The following is a 24996-nucleotide window of genomic DNA, read 5'->3' as shown; positions in this document are numbered from 1 at the left end:
GATTGATAGCATTTACCTGATTGAGGGTAGATACCAATGAAACACTTCAGCCTAATTAAAACTTTCTGAGCATTTCCACCCCACCCTCCTTTCAAAAGTTAGATTCTTATAGGATTTAATTTGAAGGATTTGGAAATACAAAGGCAGGTTTTTGTCATGCCTAAGGACAGGTTAATTATGCATTCAGATTCAGCTCATCTTCCACATTGATAAAATTGACCCACTTTTTCTTTCAGAGAGAAAATGTCTTATGAAATATTTTCACATAAAAAATATTGCATTTTGGTGCCTTTCTTCTTACATTCTATAATTAAACCTGGCATATCACTCCCAAAAGTTAAATGAATTTCAGTTCATTTTCAGGTCTGGGCTTTTTAATGAGTTAGCATCTCTGCTGCCTGAGACAAGTGGCATTCACTGCTTTGCATGCTGTAGAATTTTTTGACAGTAGTGATAATGATGCAGATGTTTGTCTTTGTGAGAATCTTCCAACAATATCCCTAATGAAAATGCATGCCTACTTCCTGGCAAATAAAAACATACCATTTTTTCAAAACAGAAAAATTCAGATGCTTTTATCCTAAGATGGCAAATGTAAACAGTCCATTACTTTCTCCACATCATTTTTGCTCTATTCTATTGTAGCCATAAAATCATTTTTTGAAACTTCTCTTTCTGGTGTTGATATGGAACCAGTTTCTTCAAAACCTTACATGATTTCCAAGTGGAGTGGGAATATTTAGAGCCGTAAGGTTACAATTAGAACATGGCATCAATCTTTGGGAATTGACTCTTGAAATTGATTTGCCATGCTATCTTGAGCCTTATGTATAGGTGAGCTCATTTGGTTTCAATAAAGAAATAAATATAGTTGCTCTTAGTATTATATCCTTAAATTTAAGAGTGTGACTTTGCTTTAGAGATTTACAGAGATGGAAATAATGAAAGATCTATGTAAATAATCTTAAATAAATTTTTTAAAGTACAATTGATATATAATTTAACAAATCTTTTTTATTTTTTAAAAATCTGAAATTTTGCAAAACCGCAACTGAGATTTTTCCAAACTAAATTCTAGATACGTTTTGGTGTTTAAGTGAATGTTAGCTGTTGCCCTACCCTCAGAGGAGCATTCTGAAGGGTTCTCCCAAAAGTTAAGTGAAGTTCAGCTCATTTTCAGGTCTGGGCTTTTTAACGAGAAGTTGGAATTCTTCTACACTGTTAGTGAGTCAGTGAGAATGCAAAATGGTGCACCTGCTATGGAAAACAAATGGAGGGTCCTCAAAAGTTAGAAATAGAACTACCATATGACCCAGCAGCCCATCTTCTGGGTATTTATCCAGAAGAATTGAAATCAGGATCTTGAAGCAGTATTAGCACTTATCCTATTTGTAAGCATTGTGCATGGCTGAAAGTCATTATGTTTATTTCTGAGCATCACCATAAGCCTGACCCAGACACGCAGATGGGGTACAGGATGGATGAGGACCGGAGATGTGTGGTGTACCCACCGTTTGGTCATTAAAAAATATATAGTGTTTTATGTTTACTTGTCTATGTTAGAAGACTATGTCAAAATGTGACATCAGATGGCCTGTATCAAAATATTCTCATTTTCAAGACTTATTTACTGCCAGGGGGTTATTCTGAGCCTTCTTTCTCCTTTGCTGTTGACACTGCAATCATAGTCATTAGGACATACTACATAAAGAACTCATCAGAATAGAATGGGAAGGGACCTGAGCAATCTGGATAACTCAAGTCAAATGAAATCTGCCATTAGTAGCAGCTTGGTGAAGTTCGTGTGCATCTATGGGTAGGTGCTGTCCGGTGTTCTTTTTTTTTTTTTTTTTTTCTTTTTTTTTTCCAGTGGGTTTTGTCATACATTGATATGAATCAGCCATGGATTTACATGTATTCCCAATCCCGATCCCCCCTCCCACCTCCCTCTCCACCCGATTCCTCTGGGTCTTCCCAGTGCACCAGGCCGGAGCACTTGTCTCGTGCATCCCACCTGGGCTGGTGATCTGTTTCACCATAGATAGTATACATGCTGTTCTTTTGAAATATCCCACCCTCGCATTCTCCCACAGAGTTCAAAAGTCTGTTCTGTATTTCTGTGTCTCTTTTTCTGTTTTGCATATAGGGTTATCGTTATCACCTTTCTAAATTCCATATATATGTGTTAGTATGCTGTAATGTTCTTTATCTTTCTGGCTTACTTCACTCTGTATAAGGGGCTCCAGCTTCATCCATCTCATTAGGACTGGTTCAAATGAATTCTTTTTAACGGCTGAGTAATATTCCATGGTGTATATGTACCACAGCTTCCTTATCCATTCATCTGCTGATGGGCATCTAGGTTGCTTCCATGTCCTGGCTATTATAAACAGTGCTGCGATGAACATTGGGGTGCACGTGTCTCTTTCAGATCTGGTTTCCTCAGTGTGTATGCCCAGAAGTGTCCGGTGTTCTTAAGGACAAAAGCTATGATGTAGCTTTCACAGAGAATGTTCTTGCTAGATTAACTTTGTTTAGGCATGAGTTTTAGTGCTGTTGGCCTTGAATTCAATGTTAATGATCAACAGTATGTATTGAATAAGGTCTCTTTAGACAAAAACTCACATAAAAAGACTAATAATTGCTTGATGGAAATGTAACCAGAGGCTTGTAGGATCCCAATTCTGAATTTTCCATAGGAGCAGTGGTGGAGCAGTGGTTCAGCCATGAAATTAAAAGACACTTGCTCCTTGGAAGAAAAGCTATGACCAACCTAGACAGCATATTAAAAAGCAGAGATGTTACTTTACCAACAAAGGTCCGTCTAGTCAAAGCTATGGTTTTTCTGGTAGTCATGTATGGATGTGAGAGTTGGTCTATAAAGAAAGCTGAGCACCGAAGAATTGATGCTTTTGAACTGTGGTGTTGGAGAAGACTCTTGAGAGTCCCTTGGACTGCAAGGAGATCCAACCAGTCCGTCCTAAAGGAAATCAGTCCTGAATATTCATTGGAAGGACTGATGCTGAAGCTGAAACTCCCAATACTTTGGCCACCTGATGTGAAGAACTGACTCATTTGAAAAGACCCTGATGCTGGAAAAGATTGATGGCAGGAGGAGAAGGGGACGGCAGAGGATGAGATGGTTGGATGGCATCACAGACTCGAAGGACATGAGTTTGAGCAAGCTCTGGGAGTTGGTGGGTGATGGACAGGGAAGCCTGGCGTGCTGCAATTCATGGGGTTGCAAAGAGTCGGACATGACTGAGCAACTGAACTGAATTGAGTGGTTCAGTATTTGCTAATTCAGTGTTTGCAGAGACTTTGTAGACTAGAAATATTTCAACTAAAAGGAATCAGTGGTGTTGCTCATTTTCAATATAATCAATTCAAGAGGAGAGATCAAGCCTAGGAATGCAGTTGTATAATATACAGAATCAAAATTCATAATTCTCCAGGTATCTGGACATTGTGAAACATGATTAAGCTATTTTTGTAGGGTCCACAGAGATTACCAAAATGTGCCTCATTGTAGGGTTAGTGTACACTGAAGGATTTGGTCATAACCAAGACAGTTATAGTTTCTGCCTGATAACTTATTTGGAAAAGGACTAAATATTCTGCTTCTCTGTTTTAAAGATCTACTTTGAAGGCTACACAACTACTGTCTAAAAAGTCTTTAAGTGGTGAGTTGGCACATGTTTTAAAAGCACTTTCTAAATAGTAGGAGAATCTGTAGAACCTTTGGAAAGTTTAAGTGATGATGAAATCATTTGGTATTAAAATCCAGACCAGAAGTCAGTATTCCTTTTTACTCATTTTCGACATGTGTCTATAACCTGTTCCACTCTGAAGCTTTATTTATTAAATAGTCTTTCTTTGTACTGACCTAATTTCAGAAATAATCTGTTTTAGTAATTTTCACCATTTAATTGTTAACAGAAAAATTTATCTATTGCAAGCATTGCTTCCTATGTAAGTATATAAGAACTTTGTTCCTATATGCACATAATTTGGCAGAAAATCAGATAAGGAATTACTAAAACTATAATTTGTTAATATCTTCTCTTCTTATTGACCTGTCTATAACTCAGTTTTAACTTCATTTAACTTTCAAGTAATCAAAATAGGAAAAAAAGCAAAACAAAACAAAAATAATTAGTAGTTTATAAAATAAGTCACACAAGCTGATTCTGATAATTGGGGGTGGGTGGGTTAGGCATAAAATTCTATAGTTTAAAAAGCTATGGCTGTCTTCAGTAGGATTTTCCCTAATTCACATTTTGTTATGAATATCAGAACCAACTATTTAACATGTCTGTGCCGTTAGGATTCTGATGAGTAATGCTTATAGATAGAATTTGGTTTTGCGTTTTAAGAATCTGACTCTGATCTAGTTGGTGAAATACTTAGTTAAATTATACAGTGTATACTTTTATGCTCAGGAGTTAATATAAATTTGGCAGTGAATATGCTAAAGTAGATCAAAAAATAATTATGAATACTGTTTATCTTTTTTATCAATCCCATCCCATTTCTTTCATTTTTTATCAGGCTTCTAGTTACCAGTAGTAAATGGGCCTGTATTTTCTTTAGTCTGTCAGAACACAAGTCAGAGGTAGGAATAACCGAGTATGAAGTATATAAACTATGGTAAATGGGTAATTGATAAATGAACAGATCTCTCACATGAACAGATGATAAGATCTACATATAGAGCATCTTTTGTTTTTCAGTCACTTTCATAAATACACTTGGCACGTATATAAGATTAAATATGATGGCACCACCAAAATAATATAGAAGAATATTTAATACATGGGGGAAATGTATCCAGTATTTTAAGTGAAAAATCAGATTATAAAAGATATGCAATGACTGACTTGATACCGAATTCTTAAAATCAATAAATAGAACAGACTAGAAATAAATCCCCCAGAATGTTAATAGTGGTTATATCCTGATACAGAATTATGAATAATTTTAGTTTCTTGTACAGTTGTACAAATTTTCTGTAGTGTATGTGGATTACTTTTACTGTCAAATCACTTTTTAAAAATGTATCTTGTGATATTCCCTCTTTCCTGAATATATTTTGAAAAAGGCTAATATATGAGTTATTTAAAGTAAAAAAAAGATGCCTTGGCTCTATAAGTTAAATATAAGACTAAGGCTCAGTTTATAAATTACATAAATAGATGTTGGAATCCCTCAAGACCCTCACATCTTCTGACTCTTAAGTTTCTCCCAGAGGATAACATATACACAAAGGACTTCAGTTACCAACTAACTAAATAGATAGCTCACAAATTATATCATACAGCCCATATTCTTCCTCTGACCTTCAGACCTACATGTAACTGTCTACTGAGCATCTCTTGGAGATGACACGGTGATTTAAGCTCATTATCCTGCATCCATGCCCATGCCACCAAACTAGACCCTTTTCCATCTTTTCTCACCCGGAGGCTTCCAACACCCAATTCTGTTTGGTTTACTCCTTAATTATATTTACCATCCTTCTCTGAAGTATATTCAGCATCTCTTGCTTGCCAGAAAATAATAGTCTCATTTTCAACCATAATCCATTTATAACAACTTAAATATTGCACAGAACATACTTTAACTAAAAATTTAGTCATTGTTTATCTCAAAATCCAATCTAATGAGGCATCCTGTATTTTTACTTTTACCTCTAGCAACTTTATTATTAGCTATAATAATTTTATTCCAAAACTGAATAATCAGACTGGCTTTTACTGGGTTAAGTTTTTTCTTTACTATTCATTCGATTAGCTTAAACAACTCATATGACAATGACAGTATATACCTAGTTGATCCAAAATGTGTAGTTCATTTTCCTGATAAATACATAATTTAAAAAAGTAGAGATTGACTTTACAAATCTTGCAGACTTGTAAGTACACTGGTAAATTTCAAGTCTGCTTAGCCAATATCCTAGAATTTTGGGATCCTTCTTGAGATTTCACATTGTCTTAATTCAATCAGAAAAAAAGATTTTAAGCCCCAAACTTTGTTTGAATTTTACCCAAAATAAGCACATAGAGATTGTCCAGTTCCTTTGGTGTTATACTAATCAGAAATGACATCTTCCCAAAATTTTGTTCAGGCATATCCTGTCCCAGGGGACTCTGGCTGTGTAACAAGGACAGGATGGGAACAGCTGCCTTAAGGGATTTCTTTTTTAGACAACGGAAAGGAAGGAGATTTCTCCCTGGTGGCTTGGCCACCTGTCATGTGGACCCTGTGGAAATTCTCCATTGTGATCTCATTTTTTTCCTTAAAGTTATTAAATAATTTGTACAAAATATTTAATTTGTTCAACCCTATGAAAGTTCTGTGTGTTAAGAAACCACTAGGAAATATAACCCAATTATAAAAATAAATAGAGACATTAATAGTAAACAGCATAGTTTTTAAAATTATAATCATCCTTCACTTTTATAGTTTCACAATTAATGCTTCTGCTTTTTATAACAGAATAATTATAATTAGTTGTGAAACTATAAAACCGAACAAAGTATCTTCTGTTCCTTTTGGAAAATTTAAGTATATCCAGAATCATTTTAATTCACTTAAAACAAATGATATAACTAACTTCTGGTAATTTTTAAAATGATGGAGATTCTGAAGACTGTGATATGTAACTTAAACCAATAGTTTTATGCCTCCCTACTGAGCTCCTCCAGAACTAAAACAAGAAAAAAATACAACATGCCATCAGGCATGAGAGGGCATTTAATCCTCTTTGGGAAGTGATCTCACATTACCCTCCTTGAGGGTCCTCTCATCCTTGCCACATCATTTGGGAAGTAGAGTGCTGGAGAACTTTCTTAATGTGCACTTCTCATTAGAATTAGCCCATGAACAACATTTTAGAAAAAGTTCCCATCCCTTTATAACTTGCTTAGGAGGATGGATAGGTATTTAAAGCCATCAGTTTTACCTTCATCTATATCTAAGCATTGATGATCACTTGCAATTTGAGACTGTATTTTCCTTAAGCCTGGTTATACTGTTTTCATAAATTCACTGTAACACACGAGTTAGGTCACAAATTATGGACCATTTTAATTTGGCTTTTCTGCTGTTGTAGTCTCCTTGTGTCCTTTAAAGCAAATTGCAAATGGTTGTATCACATTGCAGCAGAAAGTCTTGAGTTACGAAGTTGAGTTTTGAAATGAGATTTGAAATGAGAACCATGAGAGGTAGACTTTAGATTTCAGTGCTATTAAGATGGTATCATCCTGGAGAAGGAAATGGCAACCCACTCCAGCACTCTTGCCTAGAGAATCCCATGGACAGAGGTGCCTGGCAGGCTACAGTCCATGGTGTCGCAACAGTCGGACATGACTGAGTGACTCAACCACTACCACCCCCACAAGATGGCATCATAGCCAGTGGTCCAGGAGTGCACAAATCCTCTCCTGCATTCCATCCATCTTCTTAAAGGGGTACCAACCAAAGAGAAGGACCCAAATAGAAAACAAATGACCACTTTGTTATTAGCGTGGAAAGCACCCAAATCCTCCTCTCTAGTGTGTCTCTTTCTGGTAAAACGTAGATTGGAGAATGAAGTCTGGGCCTAGATACCCAAATGAATTCCCCATTTCCTCCAGTCTGAATCTGCAATGTCAGGTTCGGCTTTAGAAGGTAGAATAGAAAATGAGAGGAACAGGTCCATCTCCTCCAAGCCAGCAGCCCCTACCTGAGTTCCTGTGACATGGGTGCAAAAAGAGCAGAAGATGGGTCTCATGCCTCCTGACCTTTTAGAAACCCTACCAGTAACCATGGCCTAATAACAGTTACTGGATGCTGACCAGTCACCTGAGCAGACAGGTCTTCTTTCCCGGGGGATATTGAGGCAATAAGTAGACAGTTGTACAGAAGCTAACACATGAAAGGGAAGGACCAGAAACATTTAGTTCCCCCACATGTCACATTTGTTTTCAATCTTCCAAGTTCAGCATTTATTATTTTTGGTTTTGGTTATAAGTAATGCCATCATTTCTGGCAGGAAATGTCAGTTGACATATTGATTTTACCAGTATTACCATCAAACATCTGCTTTAGTGACTAAACCCTGTTTTTCAATCATTTCAACCTAATAGAGGTGTATTACCTTTTGCTTCTCTATACCTGTCAGTATTTTTCTTGTCCAAAAGGCTGGCATGTCTTCATCCAAGTCAGTGGTCCTAGAGAGATGTAGTGTGTGCTCAGTCGCTCAGTCCTGTCCAACTCTTTGCAGCCCTTTGAACTATAACCTGCCAGGCTCCTCTGTCCATGGGATTTTTCAGGCAGACTACTAGAGTGGGTTGCCGTTTCCTTCTCCAGGGGCTCTTCCTGACTCAGGGATCGATCCTGTGTCTCCTGCATTGCAAGTGGATTCTTTACCCACTGAGCCATCTGGGAAAAGACATTACTCGAGAATTTTTTTCACAGGATTGATTTGACCCTTGATGATCCTAACTGTAGTAGACATGACTTGTAACCAGTGTGTACTTTTTTCTTTTCTTTTGAAAAAGTGGTTGGTTGTAGACATTAAATTTTATACCCTAAGTTTGTGGATTATAGGAATTCTAACACTGTGAATTTAAACAGAACATTACCACAGTAAGAAAAGCATATGGGGGCTATATCTATACATGAATAGCTATAGATTTAAATGTGTAAAATTTAATTATGGCTGCTGTTTTTCCAAAATGAAGGAAAAAATTCTAGACAAAAATTAGATATTTTAAAAAATATCTCCTCCTTAATAGATGGGCCACTTTCAATTGATCTGAAATTATTTCTACAAAACCTCCTAAAATAAGTAGACTATGTATTTGGTGATGTAATCTCTATTTCTATTTTATTCTAGTCACATCTAGTACAGTATGCATATTCACATCAGGGCACTTGATTTCTGCATGCGTGGACTCCATTAAATGCAATTAAATTTAGAGCCACACAGATATATTTTATATATTAATACCTCCCTTGGCCTAAAATTTACTAAAATAAAAACTGCTGAGTTTATATTTTGATAAATACACTGGCTTAGTACTGTGAATGTTGTCCAAAAACCTAGGTGGCCTTTAATTATATAAGAACATGAGGGATCTCAACCTTCACTTTTAATGTTATGAAAATATTTAATATTTTAAAATCAGAGTCCACATCAAATAATTTTTCTTTATTCAACTCTTGATCTGAGTTTCCAAGTCTGAAAAATCAAGAAATTCATTTAAAAATTATAGATAGCTGTAGATATAAGTATCAGTCTCAATACTCACATTGCATTTTTTTTCCTGCTTACTTTTTAATAAAAACCTACACTTAACAAGCTTTAATGAACATGATAATATGGTAGGATTTGGGCCATGTAATTTTCCCATTTAGACTTTTTTCATTTGTTTTCTGTAATTTGATCATATGTCTTCCTGCTTTTCTCCCTCTTGAGGTTTAATGTCATTTTCATTTTTTACAACGTTGCTGAAAGTTTTCTTTCTTTTTTCCAGTCACTGATATGGAGGGGTTTATTTAATCTTGACTATAATTCTATTGACATATTAGTAGTTAGTTTGTCTGTAATAAGGCACTGGAGTTTTCTGTGTTTGAAAGAGATATTACCATTCATTAAAATATGTGTTGCTTTCCACATTTATAAATTTTGACGAATGGGGGCTAATGTCATCTTATTATTATATTAAATAGTTTATTAAATATATGTAGGGCTTCCCTGGTGGTTGAGATGGTGAAGAATCTGCTTGCAATATGGGAGACCTGGATTTGATCCCTGGGTTGGGAAGATCCCTTGGAGAAAGGAATGGCTACCCACTCCAGTATTCTGGCCTGGAGAATTCCATGGACTGTATATGTATAGTCCATTGGGTTGCAAAGAGTTGGACATGACTGAGTGACTTTCACTTTAAATATATGTAGGTTTTTGTGTTTCGAAGTCTCTACTTTTAGTTTCCAAAATAACAGTTAAGTTTCTGAATATTTTCATCTCGTAAGAAATATTTTCTGCCTTTTTAAAAATCAGGAGTATAATTGCCATAAAGTGACACTTCCCCTTTTCAGTGTACAGTTTCAGAGTTTTACTAATCCCATGCAGTCATCTTAACCATAACCTATATCAAGGTAGTAGAACAGTTCTAACACTCCCCCAATTTTCTCGTGCCTGGTAGTCAGTCTATTCCCACCCCTAGCTACTGACAACCTTCAATCTGTTTTCTGTCCTTATTTATTATTTTGCCTTTTCCTGAGTGTCATATAAATGAAATCATTAGAGATTCTGGCTTCTTTCACTGAGCAACATGCAGTTGAGGTTCATCCATATGGTTGCATGTATGAATAGCTTACTCCTTTTTATTGCCCAGCAGTATTCCATTGTACGGACATGCTTCCATTTGATTATTCATCTACCTTTGAAGGCTACTGAGTTGTTACCAGTTTGTGGTGATTATGAATAAAGCATGCTTTCATCTCATTTGTATATGAATACACATTTTTATTTATCTTGGATAAATAGCTAAATGTAGGTAATGAATCTTACAAGGTTAGGTTTTAATCAATAGAAAACTATTATTTTGTTTCTCAGGAGGATGTGGCATTTTCCATTCCCACCAGCAATGTACAAGATTTCTAGTTATTTAACACTCTTTCCATACTAGTTATTGTCAGGATTTTTTTAAAAATCTCAACATTTTAGTAAATGTGTACATGGATCTAACTATGGTTTTAATTTGAATTTCCTAGTGATTAATGATGTTGACTATGTTTTCATAGTTACCACCCATGTATCTTCCTTGATGACATGCCTGTTCAGATACTTTACCCATTTTTTTTTTTTTTTGACTTGCCAGGAGGCTTATGGAATCTCAGTTCCCCAACCAAGGATTGAATCTGGGCTATAGCAGTGAAAGTCTGGAATCCTAACTGCTCGGCCACCAAAACTCTATTTTACCCAGTTTTTAATTGGATTGTTTTCTTGTTACTGACTTTTGAGAGCTCTTTATATATTCTGGATAGGAGGTCATTTTTAGCTATGTATTTTGCAAACATTTCCTCTTGGTCAACTTGTCTTTTCATTTTCCTAGTTAATTTCTGCATTTTTAACTATGTTTTTATTCTTCACTCTTAGTTTCTAAACCCTCATATTAACAAATTTACTTTGATTTCTAACAAAACTTGCAACTTTTGGAATTGGAAGAGGCTAGAAGAAAACAGACTCCAAATATGGCATAGTTACATATAACATTTACTTGAATAATACAGCAATGAGGAATTTTCTTGGCTGAAAATAGCATAAAATCCAACTTGAGTGCTTAGACAAATAAGACTGTTCTTCTTCATTACAAGAAGTTGAGAGTAGGCAGCTGATCACAGGGATTCAGGAGTCCCATGTGATCAGAGCTAATGTCTATACGTTTTGCTGGCCTTTCTCTGGCAGTTAAAGGTTGCTATCACAGCTGATAATATTCACTCAGACGAGAAACAGAGGGAGAAAAAAGGACAGTACCTGTACCAAGACAGCAACACTTTCATAGAAACCTCTCATCTATTCCAGTTGAATTCTCACTGGACAGAACTGGGTCATGTGTCTAGTCGGTGCTGGGAGGAGGGGGTTGAAAAGAAGGCTTGGGTAAGGTGAGCCTACCTGTGTCTGTCTCACGCAGCAACTTTAAAATAACATCAGAATGCACAAGTCAATAAAACTGTCTGCAAGAGCAGAAGACAGCAATCAGAATCTAGTTTTGAACTCAAAAGCTTTTTCTATACTTGCTGGCCAAGCAGCTAAACACTAAAGGCATCTTTCCAACTGAATCCTAGACATGCATGTAATAGTAATAATAAAAATATGGCAGCTATTATAATAAAAGTGTAAGAATAAGATGTCATGGTTCATGAAGCCACATAACTTTTTCTTCTTTGGCTAACTCTTGAAGATAGTGTTTTACACAGTAGAAAAGTAAGATTCAGAGATAGTACGTCCCTTAAAGTCACATAAAAAAGCGACTGAGGACAAGAAACTCATGGTATAGAGTTGTCATCCCTTTCCTACATCTCTGTACCAATCAGAGTTTTCAAGATCAAGAACAATGATTCAGTGTAAAGTTTATATTGATACTGTCTACATAGTCTATGATAAATGAAAGCTCAGAGGCAAAAATCCTCTTACACTTGAATTTTAGCTATTTGTTTTAACTCTATCTAAATGGGAACTGTAAACTTGGTACACAAGAGAAGCTTTTGCTATATTTGCATTTGTTATTCTCTCAGTAACATTTTTTCTCTCCAGAAAAAGTAAACTATCCGCTTTTAAATATAAAGAAAAACTAAAATTTAAACTTTTTCACTTAAAATATTTTAAAATAGCCCCTCTATAGTAAACATTAATATTAGCTCAAAGTTTTAGAAGCAGCCAGTATTTTTTCATATTTTGGCCCTTATGCCTAACATACTGAGTAGAATAGCCCACAAGTGAATATTAGCTGAATGAATTAATGAATGAATCTTTTTGGACCAACTCACTACACTTCCAATGCTTTTATTGAGTTGATCTGTATTTGTCGATTTTCAGTATCTTAGAATAGATTCTGGGCTCTCTTGGTGGCTCTGCCTGCAATGCGGGAAACTTGGGTTCAATCCCGGGTTAGGAAGATCCCCTGGAGGAGGGCATGGCAACCCACTCCAGTATTCTGGCCTGGAGAACCCCCGTGGACAGAGGAGCCTGGTGGGCTACAGTCCGTGGGATTGCACAGTCAGACACGACCGAGCAACTCATCATGGCACAGCATAGCAGAATAGGTTCTAGATACACAAAATGCTTGTTGAACTTGTGGGATTTATTCAAGGTTAGGGAATTACTGATTAAAATGTAAAGTAAAACTCTGTAGAAAAGTTTTTATAAATTATTTGACTTTTCACTAGGAATTAAATGTATCATATCCAGTAGAATGTGCTTAGAAATAGTGTAGGTGAAGTTTGCCAAACGTTTGGGGACCCAAAAGATTCAGAGGACCATAAGCCCCATCCACTGTCCCTTGAAGAAGCCTGTACGACAGTTTTCTGTTTTCCCTTCAGAAGCTTTATCAGGGTGTCTGGAAAGTACTTTAGCTTTCCCTAACAACTTTCTTCAAAAATTTATACTTTTACAATTGTCCTTGAAAAGTAAGATAGGCAGGGATAGGCTTTGCCCCTTAGGAAATAAAAGGCTAAGAAACGTTCATAAGATGACACAACTAATGAAAAAATAATTAATGTCTCCAGGCTTTGACTTAGAACATGACCTTTATAGCTCAATTTTGAAAGCCAAGTAATCAGAATCTATTGTATTTTATAAGATGAAAGCTGACAATAATGCTCGATCTCACTTAGTTATGTTATAACCAGGAAAGAGGATTAAAATGCTGTTTCACTTTCATTTGGAGTGATATATTTGTTTGTAAATTTACAACCACCACTTGTTTAGTGGTAGATACCATATAAAATCCAGAAACTTTTATTCTGAATATAAAAACTTGTGACAGCTGCACATCTGTTTCAACACATGCTGTCAAAACAGTAGTGGTCTGATGTCTCAGTATAAGAAGACCTGATGTGGTTAAAAGAGGAAAGATGTGGGAGGCAGTTAGATATGAATTTCTGGACCAAACTGACCACTGACTAGCTGTGTGATTTGTGGGCATGTTGCCATCTCCACGGCTGTTTTCTTGTGTGCAGAATGCCTGAACCACAAGTTGTGAGAATGAAATGAACTCAGATATAAAAATGCTTAGCACTACACTTGGCCTATACTTGATATTTGACTCCAAAAGTTATTCATTGAACATTTACAAGACCCTTTACTCAGTGCTATACAAGTTATATTTTACAGCTCACTAATTATTACATATCGAAAGAAAATAGGTATCTTTATTTATTAGTTCAGGGTTTTCCAATCTCAGCTTCATTGGCGTTTCGGTAGATAATTCATTATTGGAGTGGGGGCAGGCTACCCTGACCATTGTAGGATGTTTAGCAGCATCCCAGGCCTCTACATACTAAAGGCCAGCAACACCATCACTCTCCCCATCTGTAGCAACCCAAGATGTTTCCAGACATTGCTCAGTGTCTTCTGGAGGTGGGGGCAAAATTGTCCCTAGTTGAGAACCACAGTCTTTTTTTAAATTTTTTTTTATTTTTTATTTTATTGTAGTGGTTTTTGTCATACATTGACATGAATCAGCCATGGATTTACATGTATTCCCCATCCCCCCTCCCACCTCCCTCTCCACCCAATTCCTCTGGGTCTTCCCAGTCTTAATAATTATGGAGAACCACAGTCTTTCATCAATTTTTCCTAAAAGTGTTCACAGCCTCCTAGTCCTAGAAGATTCTTCCTCAAAGTTCCCAGGGTCAAATACATTGGGAAGCATTAAACAGTGATAATAGTAATTAATTTTTTATGCATTTACTATATCCTATGGACAGTTCGTATCTCATTGAATCTTTACAACAGAAGAACTACAAGTTAGTTGCTGCTTTAAGCACATTTTTCAAATTAAAAATTGAGCTGCAGAGAAATCAAGTAACTGATCAAGATCATACAATTAATAAGTGGCTCAGGGTTTGTTTCCTTCAGAGCCTGTGCAGTTATCTATACACACTACTTCTTGTGTAGCCCGTTTTTAAATTCACAATTCATACTGGGGTGTTAAGGATAATTATTCTTAATTTGTATTTCTCTCAGACTCTTAGAAAATTATTTTTTGCTTTTGCGCTTCAATTTTCCTCCTCTTATTTTTTATTGAAATATAATTAACATATATTAGTTTCAAATGTACAGCATAGCAATTCAATATTTGTCTACATTCTGAAATAATCACCACAGTTAGTCTAGTTAGCATCCATAACTGTGAATAGTTACAAATTTTTTTCTTTTTTTCCTTGTGAGGAGGACTTTTATGATCTGCTGTCTTAGCAACTTTCAAATATCCAATACATAGCTCCATGGGGTCGCAACGAGTCAGACATGACTAAGCAGGCATATGTACACAAGTACTGTTAACTGCAGTGACCTTGCTGTCCACTGTATTCCCAGGACTGATTTTGTAACTGAAGTTTGGACCTTTTTGCCCACACCATCCCCCTTCTCTGGCAACCACCGATCTGTTTTCTATATCTATGAGCTTGGTTTTATTTGTTTGCTTGTTTTTTTTTTTGTTTGTTTGTTTTTTTACATGCCACATATAAGTAAGATCATATGGTATTTATGTTTCTCTGTCTGACTGATTTTAGTTAGCATGATGCCTTCAGGATCCATCTACTTTATAACAAATTGCAAGATTTTATTCTTTGGCTAACTAGTATCCCGTTGCATGTTTATCCATTGATATCTGCCTAGTTTGTCTCTATACCTTGGCTCGCCTTAATAATGCTGCAGTGAACATGGTGTGTGCGTATATCTTTTTGAGTCAGTGTTTTCATTTTCTCTGGGTGAATACTCAGAAGTGGAATTACTGGATCATAATGCAGTTCTGTTTTTAATTTTTTGAGGAAATTCCGCAATATTTTCCATAGTGGTTACACTAATGGGACTTCCCTGGTGGCTCAGACAGTAAAGCATCTGCCTACAGTGTGGGAGACCCAGGTTCCATCCCCGGGAAGATCCTCTGGAGAAGCCAATGGCATCCCACTCCAGTGCTCTTGCCTGGAAAATCCCATGGACAGAGGAGCCTGGTAGGCTGCAGTCCATGGGGTCGCAAAGGGTTGGACACAACTGAGCGACTTCACTTTCACTTTACACTAATTTACAATTGCACCAACAGTGCAGGGCAGCTTTCTGTTCTCCACATCCTCTCCAACTCTTGCTATTTCTTGTCTTTTCCGTAATAGCCATTCTAACAGGTGTGAGATGATATCTCATCATGGTTTTGATTTGCATCCCCTGATGATTAGTGATGTGTTAGTGACGCTGAGCTTCCTTTCCTGTGCCTGTAGGCCATCTGTATGTCTTCTCTGGAAAACTGTCTATTCAGATCCCCTGCCCATTTTTAAATTAGATTGTTTTGTTTTTGCTGTTGAGTTGTGTGAGTTCGTATATTTTGAATATTATCCTCTTATCAGATATGTGATTTGCAGATATTTTCTCCCATTCAGTAAGTTGCTTTTTCATTTTGTTGATGGCTTCCCTTGCTGTGCAGAAACTTTTTAATTTGATGTCGTCTCATTTGTTTATTTTTGCTTTTGTTACCTTTGCTTTTAGCGTCAGATCCAAAAAATTATCTCTAAGACCACTAAGACCACTATCAAGAAGCTTACCACCTATGTTTTCCTCTGTGAGTTTTATGGTTTTAGGTCTAACATTCAAATGTCTAATCCACCTTGAATGAATTTGTGCGTATGGTCCAAGATCAGTGTTTAGTTCCATCCTCTTGCCTGTGGCTGTACAGTTCTCTCAGCAGTGTTTATCTGTAAGACCGCTCTTTCCCTATTGTGTACGCTTATTTCCATTATCATAAATTAATCGACCATTCACGCTCAGGTTTAATTCTGGGCTCTCCAGTCTGTCGCACTGATCTATGTCTGGTTTTGTGTCAACACCATACAGTTTTGGTCACTACAGCTTTGTAGTACAGTTGGAAAACAAGTTGGGTGATGCCTCCAGCTTTGTTCTCCTTTTTCAAGATTGCTTTGTCTATTCAAGGTCTTTTGTGGTTCCATATAAATTTTAGGATTATGTTCTATTTTTATGAAAAATGTCTTTGGAATTTTGATAAGAATTGCATTGAATCTGTAGATTGTGTTAAACTTAGATAAATGAGAGTCTTCCTGATGGAAGGGCATTCCAAACAGAACACACGGCCTGTGCAAAGGCCTGAACAACTCAAGGGTGTGCTGTGTCTGGTTAATGCTCAGAGAGGAGGAAAGGAAGTAGGAAAACAAGACTAAAGAGAGGAGCCTGGGTTCTGCATTGTTTTGCTGGCTGGACTTTTGTAAGCATTTGACTTTGCAGCCTTTACTGTAAGGGCAACAGCGAGCCAGGAGCACCACAGCAGCATGGTCTGGTTGATGGTGATAACTAAAGTCCATAGTGCTCTGTTGGTGGAAAGACCCAATTGACATTAATGCAGTGCTTTGAGCAACAGATAGTGAGTCAGGATGGAGCAAAGGGGTCAAATTTGAGAGAGTTTTAACAAGTGAAACAGGCTAGAGAAAATCTTCCTCTTAAATAGGCTGTAAGAGCAAATAAGCGGCATTTGTGGAAGGGCTATTTCTATGAAACAAAATGATGTACCGTCTCGGAAGTAGCATGGAAGCATGTATAGCAGCTATTTTTGATAATCTGAAGAATTTGAATGAACAGATCCCAGTTCCACAAAATGCTTTTCAGAAAACTGTGCTCTTCCCTGTTTAGACTTCCTACAGAAATTGGATAAACCGGTTATTTAGTGGAAGTACAAGATAAAAGGTAGATTCTAAGTAGTCCTTCTGCCTTTCTAGTCCAGACTACTTTGTCTTTCTCCTCCTTAAATATGCTACCTGGGGAAGATGAATCAGCACTAGTGGGGATTTTCAACCAAATGTATTTGAGAAATGAGCCAATAAAAAAATGTTGGGAAATTAGTCCCAGACACTTAATGAATGGTTATTGGATGGATGAATTGATCAACTTTTAAATTGACCTTAATAACTTTTAACTTAAGCATATAAAGTAAGATTAATAGAAAGGAAAAAAAATCTTCAATTTAAATTTTCCGATTTTATCTTTTATTGATGTAGCTTCCAGGTCACTCCTGAAATATGCTCCAGTATAATGCCAAATGGACTTTTACCTTTGTGCTTTGCTGTCTTGGGCTTAGTCGCTCAGTCATATCCAACCCTTTACGACTCCATGGACTGTAGCCTGCCAGGCTCCTCTGTCCATGGGATTTGCCAGGCGATAATACTGGAGTGGGTTGCCATTTCCTTCTCCAGGGGATCTTCCTGACCCAGGGATTAAACTCGGGTCTCCTGCTTTGCAGGCAGATTCTTTACTGTCTGAACCACCATGGGAAGAGGGAGGTGCCACTTTGAGGAAACTGAATCCAGGAAGAGACCTAAGCTGGGAGTAAGAGAAAGACAGGACTCTTACTTTAGCAACTTAAATGAGAGGCTTGATGTGGCATGCATGAACAGTTCCCACCATGGGAAGATTTATTATTTAAATCTTCAAAATGAGCATATAACAAGCATATTTAATCATGTTATTTTTCAAAACATCTTCTTCAAACTGTCCTTTAAAAGTCATCTTCTACAGTTCAGTTTATTTAAAATTAAGCAATATATTTTAGCGACTGATTTCCTAGCCCCATCCCTGGTAGTTTAGAGGAAAAACAGTATTTCTGTTATGTTTCAAAAAATCTCTATAGTTGTGTCTAGAATCATACTTAGTAATAATATGTTCTTTCTAAGAGGTACCTGTTGGGGTTGGCGTTCTGAGAGTGTTATTTCAGATGAAAGGAACCATACTAAATAATTATTCTTATTTACTCATTTTTCAGATGGACAAAAAGAATCAAAGTGGTAAAGTGGTTCAACCAAGACCTCATAGTTCCCAAATTGTATTAAAAGGCTCAAACACAGGTCCATTAGTCAGCAAAACCTATGTGCTTACTATAACTGAGTCACTGTAGACTCAGATTTTACGCCTCCATTCTCTCTGTTTCACCTCAATGTTAACATGAACCTGTGGTTGATATGTTGTTCTGTATATCACTTCTGAGATTCTCTTACTTTACTTGTATTTGCTCCTGAATCTCTGTAGTTACAAATTATGGATATGTATCAGTAACACATTCCAACATGCATGCCTTCCAATGTTCAAGGAAAAGATATTGTAATCTCAGTGTTGTGGAATATTAATTTTGAAAACTATTTTTAAAGTATCACCTAGATTCAGGAAATAACTATATACATCATTTTTATTACATATTTGAGAGAGAGAACTGTAAATAATGATAAAAATTTTTACCAAAGGGTTTTTTTTTAATAAAACCAGATATAAAAGTTTTATTACTTGATAAACAAGGATGCCAAATTTAAAACTTCTGAATAAAAGTGATTGCCTTATCTTTTCTACAGCAATTTCCTCCACCCCATCCAAAAAAAAAAATAGGAGGAACTTTTGGATCAAATCATCAGGATAATTGATCCAGACCTGTTTCACTTTGTGATAGGGAACTTGTGTCTTAACAATGAAAATTTATTGTCCTATCTGCAATGAAAGAATTGATATTCTTAATGTTCTTACGCATTCTTTTTTTATGTGCACATTTTAGGTGTATCAATACATGCATGAAACGATAACTGTTAATGGCTGTCCCGAATTCCGCGCCAGGGCCACAGCAAAGGTAAGACTTGAGCAGCTTTAGAAACAGACGTAACCCCAGTGATCTAGTAATTGATTGTGCGCGTGTGTGTTTCAGGTTTTCTCGTGTGTACACTGTAAGAGAATTTAGACATCAGTGGCAGCCCAGAGTCTAGAACCAGTACTACTTCCCAGGTAAAAATCCTAATGGAAAATTGAACGTTTCTGCTGCTTCTGTAGCTTAAGAAAGGAGAATGATTTCATTAAACTCACTAAATGTTCATTTGGCACAAGCAAATCTACTGGTTCATCGTAGGAAATACTTCTGACACATTCTTCTGATCCAAAAGAACCTGTTCACTATTCAATGCATGGAAATTTATTTGCACAAGTCTAAAGGTTTGACTCAAGCTAGACATGGCAAGAACTCACCTGATACCCACTGGTGCAGGATTTGCCCATGTACTACTCAGCAGAGCAGCTGAACGAATACAATATTGACCTAAAGGGAAGGCTTGTCAGCTATTATGGTAGAGACTACATTTGCTCTTGAAAAACTCCAATCCAGAGATTGCAGAGACCCTACGAATGAAAATGTTACAACAGTAGGATCGTGAGATTATATGGGAAATAGGCCATAGGAAATAACAGTTTTAACCTAAAATCACTAGTGCAGTTCTTATTTTATAAGTGCAGAAATGTTATAGTAGATAAACATTTGCTTTTTAAAAGCTTTTCTGTTTCTAATAATATATAAGAAATAACTGTTGAAAATAATCAGAATTTTCCATTTAATTCTTTTGTGTTACATCACCTCTTACTTGGTTTCTCTCCTGACTTTTAAGTTTTCATTCTGTAACTGAACACTGTAGACTTGTGAATATTTTTTTTTTGTTTTTTTTTTAATTTTTTTTAACCCAGGCACAAAAAGGGTATTATTATCATTACATCATGCTTTGCTTGTACTGAAGTGAAACACACACAGAAAAATGATCCCTACATGGTTTAATTAAGGGGAAAGTGAATTATGTAGTATTTTACCATTCTCATTTCTTATTCATGTAGAACAGCAGGATAGCAGCATAATGTTGCAATAGCACAATATTTTCTGGTTGTTTCTGGGCTGTCTGCATTGCATCCATGTCAGCCATTAAAATCTATGCATGAGAACAGGGTTTGCATGAGCAAATGCATGTAGCTAAAAACAAGCCATTATTTCCATTTCATTCACTATCTTTCACTAAATGCAGACAGTGACATAATGCTAAGTTGATGTGTTAATGCTGTGTGTGAAAAGGAACGTACAGTTGTTGGGAATCAGTATTTTCACAGTGTTGAGTAAATCACTTTATAAAAGACATCTAACCAGCTGTGGTTAAGGCAGGTTACTGGAGGTGGAAAATAAGAAGCAGGCAATATTCTTTCTTTATTTCCATGGAAGGGAGGGGGTGAAAACTAATGGTAAGTTGTTTCTTTAACTTATTTTTTTAAACTAATATATATGAATTTTAAAATAAACTTATGTCCATATTAAATTGCATTTTGTACATCTAGGTGTAAAACCATGGGCTTCTCATTTTACCTACATTGCTAGAGTAGTTGAAATATTAATTTTAAATATAGGGGGAAAAAAACCTGTGCCAGATAAGAGGACCTCTCATAATAATATGGAATACTGATGTGAAATATTATAATCTGTTTGAATCTATTATTTTGTTTTAGCTTTTTTTTCTTTTAGGCAATTTCAATTTAGGGAAAAAGGAACTAAATTTGCTAAGCCAGTGGTTTCACAATAGCAAAATTCTAGATGTATTCATCAGGGTACATGTATATGTATATATATGTATGCATATAGAAACATATATGTGTGTATATATATATATGTGTGTGTGTATATATACGTGGTGTATTGAGTAAATATTTATGAATATTTATCAGGTGTCGCTAGTGGTAAAGGACCTGGCCACCAATTCAGGAAATGTAAGGGATGCAGGTTCGATCCCTGGATCAGGAAGATCCTCTGGAGGAGGGCACGGCAATCCATTCCAGTATTCTTGCCTAGAGAGCCCCATGTGTGACCCCATGTGTGACCATAGGGTCACAGAGTCAGACACAATTGAAGCTACTTCATGCATGCACAAACACCCGGTTAGACTGTGTAATACAAAAAAGTGGAGGCCACAATCTCAGCCCTTAAGGTGCTGGTGATCCACACGTAATATGCAATAATTATAGTTTATGTACTGTATGTAGGTATTATATGCACCAAAGCTATTTGGAATCCAAGGATAGGAGGAATTGCATCTAACCAAGGTCTCTGGGAAAGATCTTTATGAAAAAGGGAAAACTTTATCATAATGGGTAAGACGTAGAAAGGTGGAAATAGCTGGGCTGAGCTTTACCAGAGAAAGGAAATGCAGGACATCTAAATGAAGAAAGCCCCTCCCTTTTGTATTCTTTCTTTCACAGGAGAATGCTATAAAAATAGGAGGAGTTGCCTGGTCTACACTGCAAACCGTGTGAATAGCCTTATTTCCCTCATTTATCACCAAATGATCATCTTTTCTTTCAGGCTACAGTTGCAGCTTTTGCAGCTAGTGAAGGCCATTCCCACCCTCGGGTAGTCGAACTGCCAAAGACAGATGAAGGCCTTGGTTTTAACGTGATGGGAGGAAAGGAGCAAAATTCTCCCATTTATATCTCTCGCATCATTCCTGGAGGGGTGGCTGAAAGACACGGAGGCCTCAAGAGAGGAGACCAGCTGCTGTCAGTGAATGGAGTGGTATGTTCATAACATAATCAGAGGTTTTTCACTCTAAGTACATCCTCCCCTCCCCCCACCACTGTTATTGAATCAGTATTGAAATCCTAGAGCAAATCTTTATTTTGTGTCCAAACAACTTCCTAAGCATTGATGGATATCAAACCTACAAAAGAGATAATTTTATAGCTTTGATGTCTCATTTTGTCTTGTTCAGGGATAATAAAGAGGATCTCCTGGGAAAATCATCCCAAGATATTATTCCAGCTAGTAGAATTTTCCCCACATAATACTCTAATTGAATTAATACTTAAAAGAACATAATTTCAAGTCACTTTTATTCAAAGTTTGTTGTTATTCAGTCGCTGAGTTGTGTCTGACTCTGCAACCCCATGGACTGCAGCACACCAGACTCCCCTTTCCTTCATCAGAGATATGAATGAATTTGCTCAAATTCATTTTTTCCCTCGGAGTTTGCTCAAATTCATGTCCATTGAGTTGTTCAAAGTTACTGTAAGCAAATATACACATTTAAAAAACAAAGCTAGAACTTTTACCCTATTTGTTTTTCACTTTCATTATAGAGGAAGGATGGCTTTAATACGTATAATAATAACACACATGGAAAAGACTAATGCACAGGTAATTCTTTAAGTCAAGTAAACAGCTACAGTGAAATAAAAATATATTAGCCCCTTTCCCAGAAAAAAAAAAAAAGAGCGAGTATCCATTATATTTATCTTAGTTTTCACATGAAGTTAAAAGTATGAACATATATTTTTTTACAGCCTCATATTCTTTGGATGCCATTACCTCCACATGTAATAATGAGTTGTTAATGAGATGGTGTCATGTGAAATGAATAATTCTTCCCTTATAACTTCTACTTAAATAAAAAATAATAACCCAAAAGCAAAAATTTCAGAAGTATGAATAGAAACATATCAAAACTTACCTTTCTTTTCACCTGGGATCTGTCTTCTAAGAACTTAAGGTTTAAAAAAATAAGATTTGTGTTCTTTGTGGTCATAGTGATTTCTGCTAAGGACATAATATCCAAAATAAATGCATTTGAAAGGTGATATTTTGTTTATAGCCATGAAATAAATTCTTCTGTATTTATATCTTGAATTTTTTTGGCCTGACTAGTAGTTTTATGGAACCCCAAATTATTCAACTCTGCTGATCTCTCATGTACATCAAAATCACCAATCCATGAATATTTTATATCCCTTCAGCATTCCAATTCTAAAATTACCATTTCATTTACTTTTTTCTATGCAACAATGCTTTAAGATGAGCTTTTTATTGACATTTAGATAACTAGCACTTTTTCAAAGCATGTTTCAACTGATAATTTCATAGTCAAGTTTTCTAGGGGAGGACTCTAAAGCTAGGTCATGCAATTATGTCACAAAGTAATCTGTGCCTCACTGTGTGAATTTATGATTTCTCTGAATGTATTGAGTAGATCAAAGGAAGAGTATATATATTTTTAAAAGAACCAAAAATATATTCATAGTAAGTGTATTTATGTAAAGCCACAGGAAATTTATATTAAATCAATATTTAGTTGCCTTTATTTAAGCTGTCTGTCAAAAGGGCAAAAGAATCTTCGTTTAACCCATACATTTGTAGGGAACAGAGCTGTTGGCATTTAATAATCACTTCGCCATTCCGTGCAATGATCTGAGACTTCATCTGGCAGACTGTGGGCAGAACTGAAGCAATGGAATCAGACACGTCAGACTCTACCACTCAGTATCCATGGATTTAATAGATTGTTGTTCTTCAGTCACCCAGTCATGTCCAACTCTTTGAGACCCCATGGACTGCACCATGCCAGGTCTCCCTGGCCCTCACCATCTCCCAGAGTTTGCCCAGGTTCATGTCCATTGCGTCGGTGATGCCATCCAGCCACCTCATTCTCTGACATCCTCTTCTCCTGCTTTCAATCTTTCCCAGCATCAGGGACTTTTCCAATGAGTTGGCTGTTTGCATCAGGTAACCAAAATACTGGAGCTTCATCTTCAGCGTCAGTCCTTCCAATGAATATTCAGGGTTGATTTCCCTTAAGATTGACTGGTTTGATATCCTTGATATCCTTGGAACCCTCGGGAGTCATCCCAGTTTGAAATCATCAATTCTATGGCACTCTGCCTTCTTTCTAGTCCAGCTCTCACAACCTTACATTACTCCTGGGAAGACCATAGCCTTGACTATACAGAGCACACTGTCTAAGTTTGTTGTAGCTTTCCTGCTGAGAAGCAGTTGTATTCTGATTTCATGGCTGCAGTCACCATCCGCAGTGATTTTAGAGCCCAAGAATCGGAAATCTGTCACTACTTCTACCTTTTCCCCTGCTATTTGCCATGACGTAATGGGGCCGGATGCCATGATCTTAAGTTTTGTTAACATTTAGTTTTAAGCCAGCTCTTTCCCTCTCCTCCTTCACCCTCATCAAGAGGCTCTTTAGTTCCTCTTCGCTTTGTGCCATCAGAGTGCTGTGATCTGCATAGCTGAGGTTGCTGACGTTTCTCCTGCCCGTCTTGATTCCGGCTTGTGACTCATCCTGCCCAGCATTGCTCATGACGTGCCCAGTGTGTGCTGGTCGCTCAGTCGTGTCCAACTCTCCACAGCCCCGGAGCCCGCCAGGCTCCTATGTTCATGGAATCCTCCAGTCGAGAATAGTGGAGTGGATTGCCATTCCCTCCTCCAGGGGATATTCGCAACCCAGGGATTGAACCCAGGTGTCCCATACTGCAGACAGATTGTTTACCATCTGAGGCACCAGGGAAGCTCAATGTATAGGTTAAATAGGGTGACAGCAGGCAGCCCTCTCATACCCCTTTCTCAGTCCTGAGCCAGTTATCTGTTCCATACAGAGCTCCAACTC

General features: G+C 36.8%; 1 protein-coding gene across 1 annotated transcript in view; it reads left to right on the top strand.

The window, feature by feature from the left end:
• LIN7A (lin-7 homolog A, crumbs cell polarity complex component) overlaps positions 1-24996 on the top strand; it is a 156944-nt gene that overhangs the window by 82491 nt on the left and 49457 nt on the right. The window contains exons 3-4 of the mRNA XM_061125195.1: positions 19311-19382; positions 21912-22121. Coding sequence (XP_060981178.1) covers positions 19311-19382; positions 21912-22121 — 282 coding nt within the window. The remainder of the gene's footprint in view (positions 1-19310; positions 19383-21911; positions 22122-24996) is intronic.

Source organism: Dama dama, chromosome 3, assembly GCF_033118175.1.
Source record: "Dama dama isolate Ldn47 chromosome 3, ASM3311817v1, whole genome shotgun sequence".
Taxonomy (NCBI): Eukaryota; Metazoa; Chordata; class Mammalia; order Artiodactyla; family Cervidae; genus Dama; species Dama dama.
This window is presented reverse-complemented; position numbering and strand designations above follow the sequence as displayed.